Source organism: Dermacentor variabilis, chromosome 2 (assembly GCF_050947875.1).
Source record: "Dermacentor variabilis isolate Ectoservices chromosome 2, ASM5094787v1, whole genome shotgun sequence".
Classification (NCBI taxonomy): domain Eukaryota; kingdom Metazoa; phylum Arthropoda; class Arachnida; order Ixodida; family Ixodidae; genus Dermacentor; species Dermacentor variabilis.
This window is the reverse complement of record NC_134569.1, coordinates 183,519,831-183,541,307: the sequence shown is the minus strand read 5'-3', so window position 1 is coordinate 183,541,307 and position 21,477 is coordinate 183,519,831. Positions and strand designations below refer to the sequence as shown.

The 21,477-nt window shown below is 47.5% G+C and overlaps 1 protein-coding gene across 1 annotated transcript in view; it reads right to left on the bottom strand.

The window, feature by feature from the left end:
* Positions 1-13,378: 13,378 nt before the first annotated feature.
* The window catches only part of LOC142570588 (scoloptoxin SSD14-like), a 118,596-nt gene continuing 110,497 nt past the window's right edge, over positions 13,379-21,477 (bottom strand). Inside the window, exons 10-11 of the mRNA XM_075678959.1 lie at positions 17,132-17,245; positions 13,379-13,444 (exon numbers count right to left, since the gene is read on the bottom strand). Coding sequence (XP_075535074.1) covers positions 13,379-13,444; positions 17,132-17,245 — 180 coding nt within the window. The remainder of the gene's footprint in view (positions 13,445-17,131; positions 17,246-21,477) is intronic.

Below are 21,477 nucleotides of genomic sequence, written 5' to 3'. Positions count from 1 at the left end.
GAGTCAGTCATCTCGTGGGTTGTAACGCCTCAGACGCGCGACGTGCGTCACTTCAGCCTTGGGCGAGCGTCGTCCACTGCTCGTGAGACGCGCGATGCGGTAGTTTACATCGCTGAGGCGCTCCAGAATAACGTAAGGGCCGACGTAGTGGGCGAGAAACTTCTGGCACAAGCCACGCTTCCGCAACGGTGTCCAGAGCCACACAAGGTCACCAGGATCGAAGTAAACGTGGCGGTGACGCCCGTCATAGCGGATCTTGGACCGGTCCTGCGATGCTAGGGTGCGTAGCCGAGCGAGGCGTCGCGCTTCTTCTGCTCGACATAGGATCTTATCAATTGATTCGTTGTCATGAGCGAAGTAGGGAAATATGGTGTCGAGGGTGTAGCGCGGCGGGCGAGCATACAGAAGGAAAAATATGTGAGTAACCAGTGGTCTCGTGTCTCGCGGTATTGAAGGCATAGGTAATGAAAAGCAAGATACTGTCCCAATTCTTGTGTGCTGAATCGACGTACATGGACAGCATGTTGGCAAGCGTTCTGTTTGTGCGCTCGGCCAGACCATTAGTTTGTGGATGGTAGGGCGTTGAATGGCGGAAGCTACATGAACACAGACGAAGGGTTTCTTCAACCACGTCCGCGGTAAACTGTCGCCCACGATCGCTGATTACTATGCGAGGAGGTCCATGTCGGAGTATAACGTTAGCCAGCAAGAAGATAGAAACTTCTGTAGCTGTGGTCGATGGCAATGCGGCGGTCTCATAATAGCGGGTAAGGTGATCTATGCAAACGATAACCCAACGATTACCCTTGGAGGATCGTGGGAAAGGGCCCAGAAGATCTATACCAACTTGCTCAAAGGGGACGCTAGAAGGGGGGACTGGTTGAAGCAGGCCATGTGGCGCTTGTGGCGGACGCTTGTAGCGCTGGCATTGAGAGCAGCTGGCGACGTACCGTTCAATATCTTTCCGCATCTGAGGCCAGTAAAAACGTTCTTGAGCCCGGTAGAGTGTACGCGTGGAACCAAGATGACCGGAAGTTGGGTCATTGTGCATGGCGTGTAATACTTGGTGGCGAAGGTTCTTGGGGACAACTAAAAGGTAGCGTGCACCGGTGGTCGAGTAGCTCTTCTAATACAGCGCGCCACCATCACGTAGGCGAAAGCGACTGCCTGCAGGTGACTCCTGTGCTGCCGCGAAGAGCGGTTGTAAGCTCTCGTCCTTGTGCTGCTCGGATATGACGGTACCCATATCCGGAAATTCCGGGGACACAAAAGCGATGTATTCATCAAAATTGTCGGCATAACGTTCAGTTGTTTGAAGTGGCATCCGAGAGAGACAATCAGCGTCAGCATGTCGCCGGCCACTTTTGTAGCAAATAACGAAATCATATAACGAAATCATATTCCTGAGGGATCCCGCAGATTCACAAGCCAGCATAGCGAATGATGATCTGTTATCACAGTGAAGGGGTGCCCCTAGAGATACGAACGAAACCGTTGCACGGCGAAGATGACCGCCAGACACTCTTGTTCGGTCACTGTGTAGTTTCGCTCGGAGCGGCTCAAGGACAGGCTAGCGTAAGAGATCACGTGCTCCCTGTCGTCAACACGCTGAACTAGCACAGCACCGATGCCTACGCCGCTGGCAGCGGTGTGAATCTCAGTTGGTGATGAAGGATCAAAGTGCCGTAGAATTGGCTGGGATGTCAACAGGAACTTGAGCTGGCGAAACGATGAGTCGCAATCTGCAGTCCACTCAAAGCGAACGCCTTTTTGGAGAAGGCGTGTAAGGGGATGAGCCATGTCAGCAAACCGGGGAATGAATCGGCGAAAATAGGAGCACAAGCCCAAGAAACTTCTTAACTGCTTGACAGAGTTGGGTACTCTAAATGCTTCTACGGCCGCAGTCTTTTGTGGATCTGGTCGGATGCCTTCTTTAGCGACCAGATGGCCTAGCACAAGAGTTTGTCGTTCCCCAAAACGGCATTTTCTTGAATCGAGCACAAGGCCCGCTTTCTCCAAGCAGTGCCAGATCAAATCCAAACGTTTGTTGTGCTCACTAAACGTTCGCCCGAAGATCACAACGTCGTCTAAGTAGCACATGCAAACTTCCCATTTTAAGCCGCGTAATATCGTGTCCATGAACCTTTCGAACGTTGCGGGTGCGTTACACAACCCGAAAGGCATCACGTTAAACTCGAATAGTCCGTCGGGTGTTACAAATGCTGTCTTTTCTCTGTCGTCCTTGTGTATAGGAATTTGCCAGTAACCTGACCGTAAATCGATTGATGAGAAGTAAGATGCCGCAAAGAGACAGTCGATGGCGTCGTCAATTCGTGGAAGCGGCGGCGTTTAGGCGACGGTAATCAACACAGAACCGCCACGTACCGTCTTTCTTCTTCACCAATATCACGGGGGCTGCCGAAGGACTAGATGATTCTCGAATGACGCCTTTGTATAGCATTTCTTGGACCTGATCGCTGATTATCTTGCGTTCTGACGGGGATACACGATAGGGTTTTTGTCGGATGGGCTGGGCGGCTCCCGTGTTGATGCGGTGACGAGTTCTGGACGCAGGAATTGATGGCGGGCCATCGTGCTGCGACAAGTCGAATACCGAGGTATGTTTCGTCAGCAGGGCCATCAAAACTCGACGCTCGTGATCGCTGAGGGACTTGTCAATCATGGAAAGTATCTTCGAGCTCCCCGGGCTCGAGACACTGGTTGCTCCTCCATCGGGGAGCTCTGTAAGTACTGCCACCGATACGGGCGAGTCTTCCTTAAACGTGGCAATCTTTAGGCCTTGAGGTAGCACTGCCGCTTCAGTGGAACAGTTTAGCGCCCACAGCCCCGCGCATTCATTGATCACTGAGACCACGCAGTGCGGAACTAAAACGTTTTTCTTGAGGCAGTTCCGATGTACAGGTTCCACTGCAGCATCGAACGAGATAGGAGTCGGAGATGAACAGGCGACGGCAACACGCATCGCGGATAAGGCGGGCACAACTGTATCCTCAGACACGCACAGCACACTCTCCGGGCAAGCTTCACCTTCAAAGAGCACATGTGAAACACTGGTGTCAACACTGAGTTCTCCTGTCAGGCAGTCAACATTCGCACCACACAATTGCAAAAAGTGAATCCCCAGAATCACGTCATGCGAGGAGCGAGGAAGAACAGTAAACTCTGCATTAAAAACTTTCCCACCCAATGACACATCCACGTTACACACACCAACCGCGTATAATGATTCACCACTGACTCCACGGAAACTTGTGCACTGGTCCCAACGAAACATCACCTTGCGTCCCAAAAGGCCTTTAAACCCCACACTCATGACCGGGACAGTTGCTCCCGTGTCGACTAAAGCCATTTTAGAGACCCCATCAATCAGTACATGAACCTTATTCTTTAGCATGAAAATAGTTGGAGGTAGTTGAGTCGGCAGCACACATTTTCCAGCGACCTCGCCTCCATCGGCCGCGCTGGCTAGTTTCCCGGCGGGGGCGACACGAAACGGCGCCGAGGCGATGGTGACGTGAATCGCGGCCGAGAGGATGGTGATAGGGAGGCTCGGAAGGCTGGTGGTGGCGTCAGAGTACGGTCGGAGGCAGGAGAGCGGTAGCGGTTCCGGGTTCTTTCTTCTCCAAGGTAGGTCTCCTGGGCGCTGCATCGGTCCTCTCGAAAGTGGCTTCCTGAAGTGTAGTCTCCTGGCCACTGAGTGCGCAGTGTACGACCGCTAGACCGCATAGTCGGCGCTGACGATCCGTAGTTCGATGCTCGGCGTCGGCTACAGTACCTAGCTATATGGCCAGGCATGCCGCAGCTGTAACACACTGGCGAAGGGCGAACTTCAGAATGCGGATTGAAGTATTCTGCCGAAGACATCGGTTGAGGGTAACGAGGCTCTTCCCCTTGAAAGTCGTAGGTAGCGGCGAGTCTTCGTGGACGAAAGTTGCGTGGGCGAGGATGAAAACGTTGAGGGGGCGAATCATTGCGTGGTGGTTCGGTCGTAATGTAATGCGGTTCGTCTCTGGAGCCGTTAAGATCCGCGACATTCACCGAGTGGTTCCAAGTAGCCGAAGGGGGTTCCCAAAGAGTGACTCGGAAAACGGAGGGACTGCAACGTGGCGCCGCATAACGTGCCTGTTCATGTCGCTGTAGCTCCTCGCGGACTATCTGGCGGATGGCGGACGAAAGGTCTGGGAGCGGAGGACTCGTGTCAACACTTGCTACAGTTGTTACATTGGCCAGCCGTCCAAACTTTGGTGTAATTCGGCGAGTCTTCAGCGCCTCGAACGTACGGTAGTGCCGTATCAGTTCTGATACAGTCTGCAAGTTCTCTTTACCAATGAGGAAGTTGTACACGTCTTCCGCTATTCCTTTTACCACGTGCCCCACTTTATCTTCCTGTGTCATGTGAGGGTTGATGGTTCGGCACAACTTCAAAATTTCTTCGATATAGGTAGGGCAAGTCTCGCCGGGTATCTGAGCTCGTCTCCTCTTTTCGTCCGAGTCACCGAAACACTTTTTGATTTCCTCAACGAAGCGTGTCCATGGAGTTAGCATGTCCGCGTGGTTGTCGTACCATACCAGCGCCGTGCCGGCCAGGAAGAAAACAACGTTCCTAAGCTGACTGGCAGCATTCCAGCTATTGTATTGGCTTACCCTTTCGTAATGGGTTAGCCACTCATCCACATCTTCCTCTGTCTTCGCCGAGAACGTGCGTGGCTCTCGGTAGTGCTGGATAGGGACTGGGCTTGCCGAGGCACTGCTGGTGAGGGTATTTTGCTCTGTAGCCATGATGGAGCGCGACGGCGAAAGTCCGGCGAGGCGACGGCTTCGGCGTAGCTCTTGTGCTGGTGGTTCCGTTGTAGGTCGTAGGAGTTACCCCACACAGCTCCACCAAATGTTACACACGAGGTGTTTAACACAGAACCAGATGAATCTGGTTGATAGGCGCGGTTCTTGAAGAGCGGTCTCGCGGCAGCTTGGCCAACGTCGTTTTCGTCTTTCTTCTGGTTGTCTGCGCGGCAGGCATGGTTCATGACAGCTTGTAACAATATATATATATATATATATATATATATATATATATATATATATATATATATATATATATATATATATGTGTGTGTGTGTGTGTGTGTGTGTGTGTGTGTGTGTGTGTGTGTGTGTGTGTGTGTGTGTGTGTGTGTGCACATCTTTAAGTCCTCCACTGCACACTGAAGTGCACATTCAGGTAGCGACACGAGTTGCGATGACGAAACGGTTCGCTTAGGCTCTCTCTCTCTCTTTCTCTCTATCGCAAATATATATATATATATATATATATATATATATATATATATATATATATATATATATATATATATATATATATATATATATATATATATATTTTCAGACAGAGAAAGAGAGCCTAAGCCCTCATCTCAACTCGTGTCGCTACCTGAATGCGCGCTTCAGTGGAGGGCGCGTTAACCAATGCGCCGTCGCACACCTGCGCTTGCTAACTTGTGCAAGCTATTGCGCCCCGCACAGACTGCCTAAGGGCCTTCTGTGGACGAATTTCGGAGGCCAGTGCAGATAATAGTGCAGCGGACGGGGAGCGCTGCGTTGTGAGCACTGCAGAGCCGTCCCTTGGAGCAAGCGAATTGTGTTGGCCTGCTGCTGTCGCAGTACATGAGTTCAGTGCCAGAGAGATCGCTAACGTCCTGCGAATTTTGAAACAGACTGCTGCAGTGCGTCTCAACTTGACTGACTGACTTCAACAATGAAATGAATGATTACGTTGTGGTAGTAATGTGTGCATATATGTATATACTTCTAGCTCAGGCTTAACTCCTCACACGAGCGGTTGCCAAACGCTTCACTCAAGTGTTCTTTTAATTCGGGCTACAAACAAGGAATAACAGATTCTAATTTATTAGAATGTGGTCCATGTGGAGAAGGATATGTCTTTTTAACTACGGTTCATCTGACGCCAGGCCCGCAATCAAGTCCTGGCGCCCAGCGAAATTATAGCCGTGGCAATCTACTGCTCAGAGCAACTTGAATACGTTATATTACATGTTCATGGGGTCAAATATATATCTATTATTTGCTTGTGCTATCATATCTCAGCGATGCGCTTGACTCAGACGTGAGAACAGCTGAATAGAAATCTTTTTCTAATAGCCACCGTTGTCGCCGCGAAACCCCTCCATAAAATAAATTTTGGGTACGGCTGGCCCCGACTGACACTGCGCGTGTTATGGTCGCTGAATTTAGGCTTTGGCTGTAGCGTGTAATAAGAAAACGCACCTTATTCGGTCAACGAGAAAGAAACCTGCGCATCCATTCTTAGCGCAAACTGCCAAAGAAAAGTGCAAGCAGTAAATTGGTGATGAAGTGTCGGAAAAAAATCCTCTTGGAAAAAGACACTCACCTTTGGAAACTTGTTCATTAAACATAGGAGCCCATGCAACAGGCAGCTAATTCATAAATAAGTAAAATACAGGGAGCTTATAAGATAAATGCTCAATCTCGCCTCCTCCTGCTCCGATGAACTTTAATTGCTTGGAGCTAATGCAATAACTGGAACGCCATAGAACTCATTGTGGGACAATTTTTATTTTCCGTGGATCTGCACTGGTTAAACACGGCTTGCTATGCATCACTCCCCGTCGACAGTGCTACCCTTCCTGAAATCGGTGTTGGCGTAGAGTCGGCCATCTTGCTTGTGGATGCCGCTGATAACGTTAAGCATGGTTTTCTTGAATTTTATGTTGTGTCCTTTTTTCTTCAAATCGCTCACGTATCTCTGAAAAAGAAAAGAGCTGAAATAGCTATAAACTAAACGTCTTGCAGCTTAGATCACGAGCCCAATAATGTAACTGCAAAAAGAAAAAAAATTAAGCGCGTAATTTTCTTGCAGAATTGTCTGATCAAAGCTCTTTAAGCACTCAGGTGCCGATTTTTTAAATCGCTGTCTTACTCACCATCCAAATGTTCCAGGGTGCTCTTTCAAAAACATAATGTTGCAAGATAATGTTATACAGATAAGACTTTTCTGCTAGTTGGTTACACAGTGATGGGGTAAAAAGAGATCCGACCCTACCTATCATGACGACTATCGCGTTAATGTGATTAGCATTCTCGCAATGTAGCGTCAAAAACTATTGCTGAAGACACCTTTATTTAGGCTCTATAGGGGTGATTTTGAGATTTCCATTGGTTCAGCTACGTGCAGGGTCGGCCCAATGTGCTATGACACACGCTCGCCAGGGTCGGTTCTAATCATGACGATACGAGGACGACACTGTGACGTCAACGGAACGACGAAAGTGGTATGACGACGACGAAATGACGACAACGGGATGGCGATTCTGAAATGACGACGATAGTATAACGACGACAGCGTGCCAACGATGGCAGGAGGACAATTGGATGTTGATGAGCGCGTGACGACTGTGGCTAGATTACGTCGACGTGACGAAGACAGTATGAAGGGAGTAGGATGACGAAGCTGGAATGACGACGAAGGAACATCCACGACGGCATCGCGAGGACAGCACGATGACGATTGCATGACGGCGACGCAGTTGCTGTCCTGCGGGAAGTGGTACATTGGACAAACAGGACGGTGTTTGAACAATCCTTTAATGGAACAAAGAGCTTCTTTCAAAGGGCCGCAGACGTCTAATCGGTGCCTACGTTGCAAGGAATGTAAGTGCAAACCGTTGCTAAAAGAAACCAAATGCTATCAAGACACAAAGATAGGATAGCGAAGGAGATTGCCGAAGCATTCTTTATTCGTAAGTCCGGTGACATGTGCGTTTTCGAGGCCAACCGGCGAGTCTGTGCGAACTAGAAATTGATAATTTAACCACTTATATTTAAGCTGCTACACGTGTTTATGCCAGGGTATATAAATTGCGCGTTTTCAAAGCAAATCATTGTTGCCAGTCTGCACTCGTCCTTGTTTTCTATCTCACCCCTGGGCAAGTTTGCGCGATTCTTACTTAAATTAGGCCCTCCGTGCGAAGTGTTGAACATCAGGCGAATATATCGTACTTGTGTCGTACGCGAAACTCTAAAACATATATAACAGTATTATACAGCATATGAATCAGTATACACTGCTCACGCCTCGATAGCAAGGCTTTCGCGAAGGCTTGACTGCCCGGATTTGAGCATGATATATCGTGTGCATTAGACAATAAAAATTGGGTGGATTGCGAATTCTAAGGTTTCAAGAAGGCATTTCATATGATAACGCTAGACTTACTTCTGGGAAAAAGTACTGCATATAATATAATTCCTCAGGTGATTTTATGGGTTGCTGATTACTTATCATCGTGTCGCCCGTTCGTTGTTTTTAATTGTGTCCAGTCCAGTTCAACACAAGCAAATTCAGACGTTTCCAAGGCTCTGTTTTTGGCCACTGCTGCTTTTATTGTGCGGTAATAATATAACTTACAGTACCGAAAGAGAATTTTCGCAGATGACAGCGTATTGTGTAGGAAAATCACTATTGCTCAGGACGAAATTTGTATGCAAAGAGATATTAACAAAAGTCGTGACTGGTGCACGCGATGGCGCATGCAGTCGAACCTAAATAACACAGATTTCGTGGAATGAACTAGAGAAGAGCTGGCTCCTCAGACTTGTCACACCACTAATGATATTGCAACACATAAGGTAATATAGTATAAATACCTAGAAATTTACGCATAATTTCATTGGCAGCGTCATGTTGACTACGCATTAGGTAAAGCGGTCCAGATACTCAGGTTATTTTACCGAAGTGCAAATACATTTGCAAAGACTTCCAGCGAGCTCCTTTATTTGACACACGTGATATTTGTCCTGAAAGGCGTCAGACAGGCATATACGATCCCTCCAATGCTATTCACAGCGTGTTTACAGGAGGTATTCCGAGACCTGGATTGGGAAGAATTGGGGATAAAGGTTAATGGTGAATACCTTAGTAACTTGCGATTCGCTGATGATATTGCCTTGCTTAGTAACTCAGGGGACCAATTGCAATGCATGCTTACTGACCTGGAGAGGCAAAGCAGAAGAGTGGGGCTAAAAATTAATCTGCAGAAAACTAATGTTTAACAGTCTCGGAAGAGCACAGCAATTTGCAATAGGTAGCGAGGCACCGGAAGTGGTAAGGGAATACATCTACTTAGGGCAGGTAGTGACGGCGGATCCGGATCATGAGACGGAAATAATCAGAAAAATGAGAATTGGCTGGGGTGCGTTTGGCAGGCATTCTCAGATCATGAACAGCAGGTTACCATTATCCCTCAAGAGAAAAGTGTATAACAGCTGTGTCTTACCAGTACTCACCTACGGGGCAGAAACCTGGGGGTTTACGAAAAGATTTGCACTTAAATTGACGAAGGCGCAACGAGCTATGAAAAGAAGAATGATGGGTGTAACGTTAAGGGATAAGAAAAGAGCAGATTGGGTGAGGGAACAAACGCGAGTTAATGACATCTTAGTTGAAATCAAGAAAAAGAAATGGGGCATGGGCAGGACATGTAACGAGGAGGGAAGACAACCGATGGTCATTAAGGGTTACGGACTGGATTCCAAGGGAAGGGAAACGTATCAGGGGGCGGAAGAAAGTTAGGTGGGCGGATGAGATTAAGAAGTTTGTAGGGACGGCATGGTCACAATTAGTACATGACCGGGGTTGTTGGAAAAGTATGGGAGAGGTCTTTGCCCTGCAGTGGGCGTAACCAGGCTGATGATGGTGAATTATGAGATTTGTCCTTGACTATACGTGCCTTGTCTGGAACCCAGTAATTATGCGAGACAACGCTAAAGTAAAAAGGTCGCAGAATTTAGCAGCTTGTTTTATCTGCTGACAGTATGACAGAAACTTCAAAGTTACCCGTACAAAAAGATGTTAGGAAATACGACAGTTCGGATCGTCGTCGTTCAGAACTTCGCCTGAAATATTTCCACATCATTTACTATTTTACTGTTGGCATCTAGAGGGAAAAGTATTTGAGGAAAGCATACAACCAATCTCAGCGGTTTGACCAGACGTTTAAAGTACGCTAATAATCCTGAAAAACATAATTATTTGGCACGTCCTTCTTTCCGAAAACGATTTGCGAGTGGAATCGGTTGCATCCTTCTAATCTATTGATTTCTTGTAATGATGATTTTTTCTGAGTTAATTAACTGATTAGCTTATCTGTATTATTGCGTTAGCATTATTAGGATGCTTCACGCACTATCCGAAGGCTATCTATCTACGTTTGTATCCAACAGTTTCCCTCCTGCCTGGGTCAATGGGTAGCCCGTGGTCGAAAAACCAACCGTCGGACAAAGATGGGTCACTGAGTATGTGGTGATGTGCGCATATGTGCCGGTTTTCAACAGACGTCTTCCACACCGACATAGGTCACTGTAGATGAGGAACTGGTTAGGTACTGCTTTTCGAAGAAGCTCTTTGACGCCGACTTGTAACACTGGGCATGCGCCACTCTGTGCTCGTCTTCGGTGAACATCTTTGATGCCAACTTGTGTCGTAGAGCATGTGACATTCGGTGACTGCCGCTTTTGAATAAACGTCTTTGACGTCAACTTGAGTAGCTAGGTATATACCACAGGAAATGGGCCACTCTATAATGCTGAAAACGATTCCTTAAATTTATCCGGTGCTGAGCGGAATCGAATCCATGTCACAAGGGTTCCTGAAGGACACCAACCCGACGCTTCAGCAGGCTGCGCCACAAAGGCACTAGGTATGCACTGCCGCTCTTCAATGATCTTCTCGCCAGCTAGGGCCACTACGTATGTGTCACTGAGTGTGCGGCAAGCGAGAGACCAATCCTCAGCGTCCGCACACACCAGCTCACGACGCTTCTCGTCTCGAAGACCACGCGCGGGCTTATCGGCAATGCCACTAGGTGGCGAAGCGTGTCCAATATGAAGTGCGAGAGCAGACCTTAGAGTGGAGAGCTGGGATAGTTAGGAAATCGACATTTCATGCATTTCACGCATAAGCGCGAGAGACGAGCCCGATTGTCACATGACGTGTTTCTCAGCGTTCGCACACACCGGTGCGCCATGCTGTTCCGATGCCGCGCGCAGGCTTCGCCGCGGTGGTGGCGCTAGATGGCGCCTGGTGTTCTTAGGGAAGCGTGAAAGAGGAGCACAGCTGCTGTACACGCCTCACACATAAATCGTTTCGGTGGTGGCAATGCAATGTTTCGCTATATTGATTCGATGCTAAACGCGTTGCCGTTGAAAGTCATCGTGAGATGTGTAATCTGTGCGACGGTTCTATAGCTTACATTATTTTTTCTTGTGTGGAAAAAGTGTTGTGCTGCCTAGTTTGATAACGTTCACTGTATCAGAGTGATGTGCTTTTACCTGAGATACGCCCCCACCCCCACTGTAGTGCCTGCTGGCGCTGTGTGTACACAATAAAACGAACAAATAAATAAAAGGCAGCAGTTTCGCCCGAAGGCGAGGTATCCATTCCAATAGAAAATTAGTAGACAGCTGTACGAAGTAACGATGGTAATTTTAAAGGCCGTATCAGCTTCAAAACATTCGCTTACTAAGTAGATTCACAAACATAGTGCCACGTGCGCCCAAGCAAACATGAACACATCTCACCCGATCACCGCGCACACTTGGTGTCGAAAGGCTATAGCGTGAGTAGGAGCGGCAGCATCAGCGAGCCAACTGATCTTCGTGCTTCTCGCTTCACCGTGTACTGAGCGGCCAGAACGCAGCACACACGAAGCTATCAGAAGTCGGCGCACCATGACTCTCTACCCATCGCAGATCACTATCAAAATAGGGTCCGCGCGGCCGCGCTCAGCTGCCACATACGCAGGCTCCGCCGAAGTGGAAGCCCCCCGGTGCCTTGCGCCCTGTGGAACACCGCGCGCTTCCTCCACGCTCCCTCCCTTGCGCGAATGAGACCGAGATACCATCTTCGGCTTGCTCTCGCGGGCTTTCACTCGTGCCCACATCATACGGAGCGCCGGCACAATATTATCGCTCTTGTGTTTTATACTAAGGATCGTGGCGACGTCGACAACGACGGCAGAAATGCGCCTAACGTGTCCATATAATTTCTATCGCAAAAAAAAATCTTGCACATGAACGCATCAGTCACGCCAAGCAACTTGCCCCCGTGGCAATGTTTACGGGCAATATTGCAATATACAAATCCGAATCCTGGTGAAACGAGAGCACCGAGTGTCGCCCGAAGAAGCGAAATAGCGGAAAGCCAAAATAAAACGTTAGCGCTGTGCAGTAAATAATGTCATGCACCAGTGTCAGGCAAAGACGTCCACACAAGCGCTTCGAAAGTTTCGCGTTCTCGCTGTTTGCGGAACAGGCATCGGACCTGCGCAATTTTTCCTTGCAAACCTTAATCCCTCCGCCTTCGTACCTTCCATGGGCAAGATGATAAAACCGCAGCAGACACAACCAAAGCGAGGTGAGTATAAGCTACTGCTTGCTTATCACGTGACGACGGCCCACATCTCTTCCATATTTTTTGATGACTAGGCCTCAATACTGTCATGAGGCACTCCCTTCTAGTTTTTTTTCTTCCCTCCATGTGTCTCCGCCGGCACCATAGAGGTTTACCTCTCCACTGCAAGAATCTTGAACGTTTGCCAATAAAATTAGTCAGGGGTCGGAATATAGTAGTAAAACGAAGTCTTTGCTTTAGTAATGTATTCGCAAAAAGGACTTCGAAATAGAAATTAGCATTTAAGAAGAAGGTTTATTAAGCAGTTTCTTCCTAAATACATCATATGATGTAATTTTTTTTACCGGCGACCACTGCAGCAATCGTGAACGGGTTTGTTGCATTAAAATAAAACGAATCAATGCCGACTGTATAACATATACTGATTTTAGGCCATCGTTTATATTTGTAAATGTTATTGAATATTGTAAACATCTAAAAATAACAAAAATCATGCTTACCACCCTGTAGCTTGCAAATAAAACACAATACCACAACTTTGTAAACTGTATCTAAAGCGGCCAAAATTCAGGTATTTAGCATTGGTCTGAAATACGCCACTAAATTTGTGAGTCCGGCTTTTGCCAAACCCTGATAAGCACAGCAACAATTTTTATTAAACTATCAACTTAGATGGCGCATTTGTCTAGGGCTTTCGGTGCGATGCACTTTACAGTTTCGTAATCATGCAGTCGTCGGCATGCCGCCATCGTCATGCAACTGTGCTCACTTCATAGTCGTCATGGCGCGGTTGTCAGGCCGTCGTGGCACCATCCTGATCATTCCATCGTCATTGTAGCATGGCCATCCCGTTGCCCTCAATACCGACTGCAATCGAACGCATTGTAATGAGGTTAACTGCAAGTGACAATTAGTCTAGCAGCAGCGAGCAGCAGGAACTATCATGCAATCACCGTACGGGTCGTCGTCGTCTTCTTCTAGCTGCCACCAAGAACACAAGGCGCGCCTGCTTCATTACACTGGCCCCGGTTGCGAAACGGAGCCACCCTGGCGACTCAGGGAGCCGACACGATGCGAGAATTGTAATATGGCTTGAGGCGGCTAATGTGCACTATCTCGCGACCCCGACAACAAAAGTTGGGCGATGGTGTGACGGCCTCAACGATATAGGTCACAGGTGAGGTGGAGTCGATGCTAGGGTGCGGACCGTGGTAAGGGGCAAATAGTTTACAATAAAGGCCGCGGGTCTGAGGCGGCATTCATGTCCAAATGAGAGAACCGAGGGAAGGTGGGCGTGACCTGATCATTGTCACGTCATGTTTTCTGACGGTCCCGTTCCTCGACAGTCAACGAACGAACCAGCTGGCGAGATTCTCCAGTGTATCGGGCGACTCCTGAAATTTTAGTGCACTCAGATGCGTCAGGTCGAAAGGGCAGGACAGTATCCAGTGGACACAAAGACTCGTGTCCGTACAAGAGAAAAAAGAAGGTGATAAACCGCTGGCTACTTGCGTCGTGGTGTCTTATGTGAACTTAACGAACGGGAGTTAAAAAAATAAATTATGGGGTTTCACGTGCCAAAACCACGATGCGATTATGAGGTGCGCCGTAGTGGGGGACTTCGGAAATTTTGACCACCTGAGGTTCTTTAACATGCACTTAAGTCTTAGTTCACGAGTGTCTCTGCATTTCGCCCCCATCGAAATGAGGCCCCCGTGGCCTCATTTCGCGTGGCCGGGATGCGATCCCGCGACCTCGGGCAGAGCAGCCCAACACCATAGACACTAAGCAACCACGGCGGGTAACGAACGGGAGTACGGTGCCCCAACTGGTGTGGTAGGACGAGTCGTACATCCTCAATGTGTCGACGAGGATTCGGTTGTACCGCTCCGTGAGACCAAACCACTCGATTTCCGGTGAATAATTTTGCAAGCGCCAAGAAGGGATTGTATTTATTCTGACAAGAAGACATGACCACAATCGCTGAGCAATTCTCAAGGAGCACCGTGGCGAATGACGAAGTTACGAAGAATGAACATCGCAACATCGCGCGCGGTCGCAGCGAAAAGGGTCGCGGTCGCGGCGTAGCGCGTCAGGTGATCAACGCCTACACTAATCCAGCGGTTTCCACATCTACTGCATGGAATCGCACGAGAACGACACTTGATGACCAAGGGCTTTGGGAAGTCTGAATGACGACGCGCTGCAGCACGTCGTCCACTTGTTTCGTGATATAACTCGGCGCTCTTGTGCGGAAACGCGATACGTACGCTGTCGTAAGGTGGCATGAGAACCGGCGGCAATAGTATGAGACACACTTGTCATACGGCCCAAGCATGCTTTGTTTCAGTCGAACGAAGAAAAGAACTTGTTAAGGACTATAAGAAGTTGGGTGTGATGAGGTGGCGTAATGTCTCCATCGGTGGTGCAGTCGAAAACTGCTTAAGGCGGTGTTGGTGAGATAGAAGTTATGACGTCAGGATGAAAACGGGTGGTGCATCGTGAACGTCAAGATGTTAAATGCACGTGACAGCTTGCACAACATTTAAAGTCTGACAACGCAGTATGGTCAATGGGTACCGGTGCGGATTACATATAGACATCAAAGCGGGTTCAGATGTAACTGTGAGGACGGCGGACAGGAGAAATAGGTCCTTGCCGTGAGCAAGCATGTCAGATGGCGTAAACGCCAGGAGTGGAGTCTGGCACAGCAGCACACGACAGGGTCACAAGCACAAACGCCTCCGGAGGTAGATCACTATCAGCATCAACGAAAACGTTGCGAACGCTGCGGTCGGCACCGACCGATGGTGAGTCACATACCGGCGAAAAGTCCAGTTGCGCGCGAGAGCAATCAACAGTGGCACTGTGAGGTGACAGGAAGCACTATCCGAGGGGGTGCGACCTTGAGAACAGGATGGCAACAGAAAAAGCTCGATGATGTACGAAACATTTTGATTGACTACACGGCCGGTGCATACAGCTGTAGAAAGAATGCGCTGCGCGCTAGCAGTGCAGAGCGTCATGCCAGAGAGCGAGGTAGTGACGCTTTTCAGCTTACGATAAAGATTTATTTCGTGGCTGGCGGAAACGGCGGCCCCGGAGCCGACAAGAGCTTGTGCGGTTGCTTTCTCAACCTCGATGCCAGTGACATTCTGCGGCGAGAACTGAGGTCTTAGGTAGTTGGATGAACTTGCGATTCTTGCCTCAGAAACTGCGCTGACCAGTTTCCCTCGGCGATAGGTGGCCGACTGCGCATAGGTGACAGCGACTGTCCACGTGGAGAAGGAGAACGGCGACTGCCTAAACGGCGGTCGAGATCGAAGGGTCTCGGCGGCGAGTCGGCGGCATCTCGGCCACGAATCTCGGCGGCATGTTGTGGCGCGTAGCGAAGCTGGTCGAAGGCGCCATGGTTAGCCGACATGTTACGACGACAGAAGCGCATAACGTGACCAGCGATTTCACAGGTGAAGCAAAACAGCCTGTTGTCTGTGTGCGCCACGTGTCGGCTCGATTCACGAAAAAATATATATGGGGTTTTACGTGCCAAAACCACGCCGTAGTGAGGACGCCGGAATAATCTCGACCATCAGGGATTACTTAACGTGTGCCTAAACCTAAGTACACGGATGTTTTTGCATTTCTTCGCCATTGAAATGCGGCTGCCGTGGCCAGGATTTGATCCCGTGACCTCGTGCTTAGCAGCCCAAGACCATAGCTACTGAGGAACCACGGTGGGCCAAACTGGCGTTAAAGAGACTGATTGCAAAGCAGCAAATACCCCGTTACACACGCTGCCGTTAAATAGGCTCATCGAAAAGCGGCACATAGCCAGCGTCACATGCTCAGTGACTCAAATTGGTGCACCAGTTTGTTTGCAGTATGGTTCCCTCGGTACAGCTGCTCAATTTTCTGTCCATTATACTAGGGGTTCCCAAACTTTCCGGCCGTGGCGAAACTAACCTCCTTTCTCAGAGTACCGAATCTGCAATTAGTGTCGTGCCTGCAAGCACGAGTCTGCATGTGCTAAGTATGCGGTTTCCCACCTGGACTTATCCTTCGACGCTCAGTCGCAAACGCAGCAAGATTTCGTTTTCTGTAACTATACATCACTTTTGTAACTCACCCAGGTTCACACCCTGTTGTCATCACTTCGCAGAATATTTTATGATCACTACCTACGTCACTGCATCTGTGGTCATATCTTGCATAAATGTTTATTTTCTGCACTTTTACAGCCATATCACATCCACGATCCATGTCACACTGACAACCCATTACCATGACATTGACACTCTTTGTCCATTAGTGGCCCTTGCGCCCATAATATTATATCATCATCATCATCATCATGTCACTTTATGTTCTGTTCAAAAGTGCGAGCTCACAAAGGTGCGTCAAGACGAAACCACCATGGCATGTATGTGCGGTCACAGTGCTTGATTTTTTTTTTTTGAGTGACATGCAAATATCCCCGATTATGATCAAAAGACCACTGAAGCCAAGGTAGCACCACCTGGTCCATGTTCCTTCCTCTCGTTATGGATCAGCTGCGATAATGCGCGTTATATGACACACACACACTATATATATATATATATATATATATATATATATATATATATATATATATATATATATATATATATATTTGAATGGTGCGCCCACCTGAGGAAAGGATTCTTCCACCTCCAGCTCGGCTGGCAGCAGTTGGTGGTGAACTCTTGGCTCATCGATGGCTTGCTTGATGTTCTTCCCTTGCCAGAGTGTGCGCATTGCAACCTATTAAGCATAGAAATGAAGCTTATTTTGAAACACATAGGAAGCATGTGTGTTCATATATCATAATTACATAGGTATGTATGTCTCATTTGAGGTTTTCTGATGGATATATTCCGTATCTCTAGATGTATCACAGTAAAGCTATTCAAGTAAGACCTTCACGCGGACCAATAATAACACAGTAAATGAATTACTGCTGAAAGGAAGCTCAAACAACCAATTGAACGGTTTCCCCGAGCGCGCATGGAAATTACGACAAGCATGACCAAATAATGGGTGACGACAATACTTAATTATCAAGAAATTACGACATGTCGAAGCGATACAAACCAGCATGAGCGTAGCTCTAAGATACTACAATTCGTTGGAAGAACACGTAACAACCCTGAAAATATTTTGACGGGCTGAGGAGAGACATATTATCTTATCTACAAGCCCACACTCTACACACTAAGAAAAATTTGCACCTTTTGAGTCGTATCTTGCCGCACAATAATAAACGCCATCTGTCTTGTCCGCATTTCCCTTCTTTAACGCTGCGAGCCCGGTACTTCCCAGTAACGAACGGCATGCGCGTTATCGGCATGACATATCATTGCCGACAGCAAAGTAGCAAAATCTTCGTCAACGAAGACTTCGATTGTACAGCTGGTCGGAAGAGCATCTGTGATCGCGTAGTTCCCATTGATTGCAATCCGCCGACTCAGGGAAATTGCCAAGGAGTCAAAGACAATGCCCAAGGAATGACTCGGATTATAAGTACCTCAGGAGTTGACGGCAGCCTGCTGGGAGTACTGGTAGTTTTTTATTTATTTGCGACACTGGCAGGGAGTCAAAGGTAGCAGCTCAATGGCAAAGGGGACAATAAGGACCGTGGCCGAAGTAACTGATGTGGAATGCTGCAGGTCGGAAAGAGGCGAAGACGACCAACGATAGGAACCTCACGTATCTGCACGAGGACACTACCGCGAAGGTGAGCGGGAGTGACCAGGAACTGGTTAAGCCCGCCAGGATGCATGTTGTGACCGTAGAAAACACCACTCTGCAGCACAAACGTACTCAGAAAATGGCGAGATGTCCAAGAAGTGAGGCTGAGGTTCTGCTAGTAAGTTCTACAAGCTATTCTCTGAGCGAGATCACACAAATACTCTCGCGGCTCTCTGAAAGGTCGCTGAATGGCGCAACAAGCAGTTGTCATCATGTAACCGGCGGTCTAGTACACGACTGTGTAGGAGCACCCTCAAAAGCGCAGAACCCACAGACGGAGTCACCCATTATTATATTTTAGGGAAGACAGCCAACAGAAGGCGTGGTCGTCAGTGATGAATGTAAATGGCCGAGCGAAACTCTGAATCGACGAATCCACTGCCCAAGCGAAATCAAAGCTTTCGCTTTTGGTAGCGGAGTAATTGCGCTTCAAAGGTAAAAGAAGACGGCTAGCGTACGCAATAACGCGGTCGCGTCCGTCCTGGAGCTCAGCCAGAACAGCACGGATTCCAAATCCTTTGGCATCAGTGTGAACTTTCATTGGAGCGGACACGTCAAAGTTGACGAGAAGGGGTGGCCAAGTAAACCACACAGTAAGCTCCGAGAGCGCAGTAGCTTGACGAGAGTTCCAAAAAAAAAAAACGTAGCGCTTTTTTTTCTTATGAAGCTGAGTGAGAGGCCGTGCAACGTCCTAAAATTGCGCGATAACCTTCGGAAGTGTGAGCAGAGGTGCACAAAGTTTGTAACATTGTTCATCGAGATTTACACAGGAAAAGTATTGGCGGCGGGAACTTGTCCAGGATCTCGTCGGACATGGTAAAAAAATTACACAGTAACACTTAAATATTATTTATTTATTTATTTATTTATTTATTATCCACAGCGCCCATTCAGGCATTACAGCGGGGGGGGGGGGGGAGGGTACAGATAAAAAAGCAAGCATAAAAATTGCAGGTTTGCATAAATTTGGGTAAGCCAACAGCACATTATTATACGCCGACAAAAAAGCACACAGCCAAGTTGCACGCAGCCACGTCGGACACAGGCACGTTACAGATGTCACATGTCCCATGTGAAAAAAAGGTACATAAAGCCCAATGATTGCAGAGACTCATCATGAAAAAGCAAAAAAAAAAACGAAAGCGAACAATAAGTTGCAAAAAAAAAACAATGCAATGATTAAGATACAGTGCGACAAGGTGCCAAAGAGGCACTAAAAGAAAATGTCATTTGCAACTGGGATTCTTTACAGGTGATGATGATTGCTAGACGTACACGCGATACTTAACAAGCCTTAGGTATCAAAAAATTCTATTGCTTTTAATGCAGAAAAGAACTTGTTAGGACAAGAAATTCCTACAACTGAGGAAGGAAGTCGATTCCGCTGACTGATGGTTCTTGGGAAAAAAGAGCTACTAAAGGCCGATGTACTACATTTGTATTCTGTTATCCTCTGTTCATGATATTTGCGTGCTGATGTGTAGTGAGGCTGGTTTATGTACACGTCACGCGGAATTCGAGTATGAGAGTGGCATATGCTGTGTAAAAGCTTCACTCGAAGCGACGCTCTTCGCTGCTGGAGAGATTGCCAGTTTAGCATTGCCTTAGCTTTAGTTGCACTAAACTGTCTGTCATACATTGCTATATCTGGTACGTATCTTGCCGCCATGGACTGAAGTTTTTCTAGTCTTTCTTTGTTAAAAGGATAGACAGTTGAGTGAGTTGGTACTGTAACATGATCTTGGCTAGTAGCGCGAAGTGAGCATGAACACTGAAGTGTTCACGTCGGACACAGCGCTCGTCCTGTCTGTTCCTTTCTGTGTCCGTGTTCACTTCGCGCTACTAGCCAAGATCGTGTTATCTTTCTTTGTTAGTTATTGATGAAGGGTCCCACACAGAGTATGCGTATTCGAGCGCAGATCTTACCCATTATGTATATAGTAACTATCGGTTTGTTGTGAAAACGCACGTGTATTTCGTCGTAAAAATCCAAAGCTCCGTCAAGCTTTGCCTACGGTTTAATCCACGTGCCGATTCCATGATAAAGAGGGGCAAAAGTAAACGCCTAGGTATTTATATTCACACACCATTTTATATACCATGCGTATTTTATATAACATGCATATAAGCTGTTGTCTATTTGACTAAGATATACACAAAGTAATGTTTATAATCATTACCTTCCGAAGCGAATTCTCCAAGCGTAGAACAACGTTGCAGGTGTATATACGAAACCCCGCATGTTAAAACACTGTGCATGAGGCTAATTGTATAAAGGCACAGCTAGCTTATACGCTATCATGGAAAGCATCCGTGTTTGCTCTGAATAGCCAGTTGATTTTGTCTGCTTATCTTATCAGCATTATTGGCAACACAGGACAAAGATATAACTAATGTCTTCAAGCTTCCTACACATCAAATAAGCTAACATTTCCAAATGAAAGGCAGATACATAAACCTGAAACTGTGCTGTTCAAGTTTGCTACTAATGTATATAAAAAAATTGTCACAGAAACCATCGAGGATTATTGTCAAATACACCATCGCTGTATTTGTGGGTAATCAAACTTTATTTTGTGAAACTATCCAAGTCACCCAGCAATCACGAAAATCTATGGACATATCAGGAGACACACGAAGCTACGATCTTAGTGCCAATCACAGTGTGCAATGATACCACGACACGATTTATCATGTTGCACTCATTGCACCCCATTTGAAACCCAGAAATTTACTTAAGGTCAGTGACGAAGGGGGTGGGGTGGGGGGTATAGTTTTCTTTTGGGCGTTGCTCGTTTGTTCTTTGGTTGTTTGTGTTACTACGCAGTCACCCAAATGAAGCAGTGTATTTCTCGAAAGACGATAGTACGAATAAAAAATTTGATGAACGTGTTTCATCGTTGTTGTTGTTGGTGGTTTAGTCCGATACACCCGTGCAAGTTCGGTATTTGGATTTGGATATACTTCGAACATGTCTTCCCACCTTAATTAAATTATCGGGTGTTACATGCCAAAACCAACATATGATTATGAGGCACACCGTAGTGGGGCACTACGGAATAATTTTGACCACATGGAGTTTTTTAATGTCCACGGGATTTTTTGCAGTTCGCCCCCATCGAAATGCGGCCGCGGTGGCCGTGATTTGATCCCGCGAGCTTGTGCTCAGCAGCGGCCATCTTTGGTACCTGGTGGTGTGACATGGTAAACATCTGCGCGGTTAAAAGACGAGTCTTAGTGCAAAT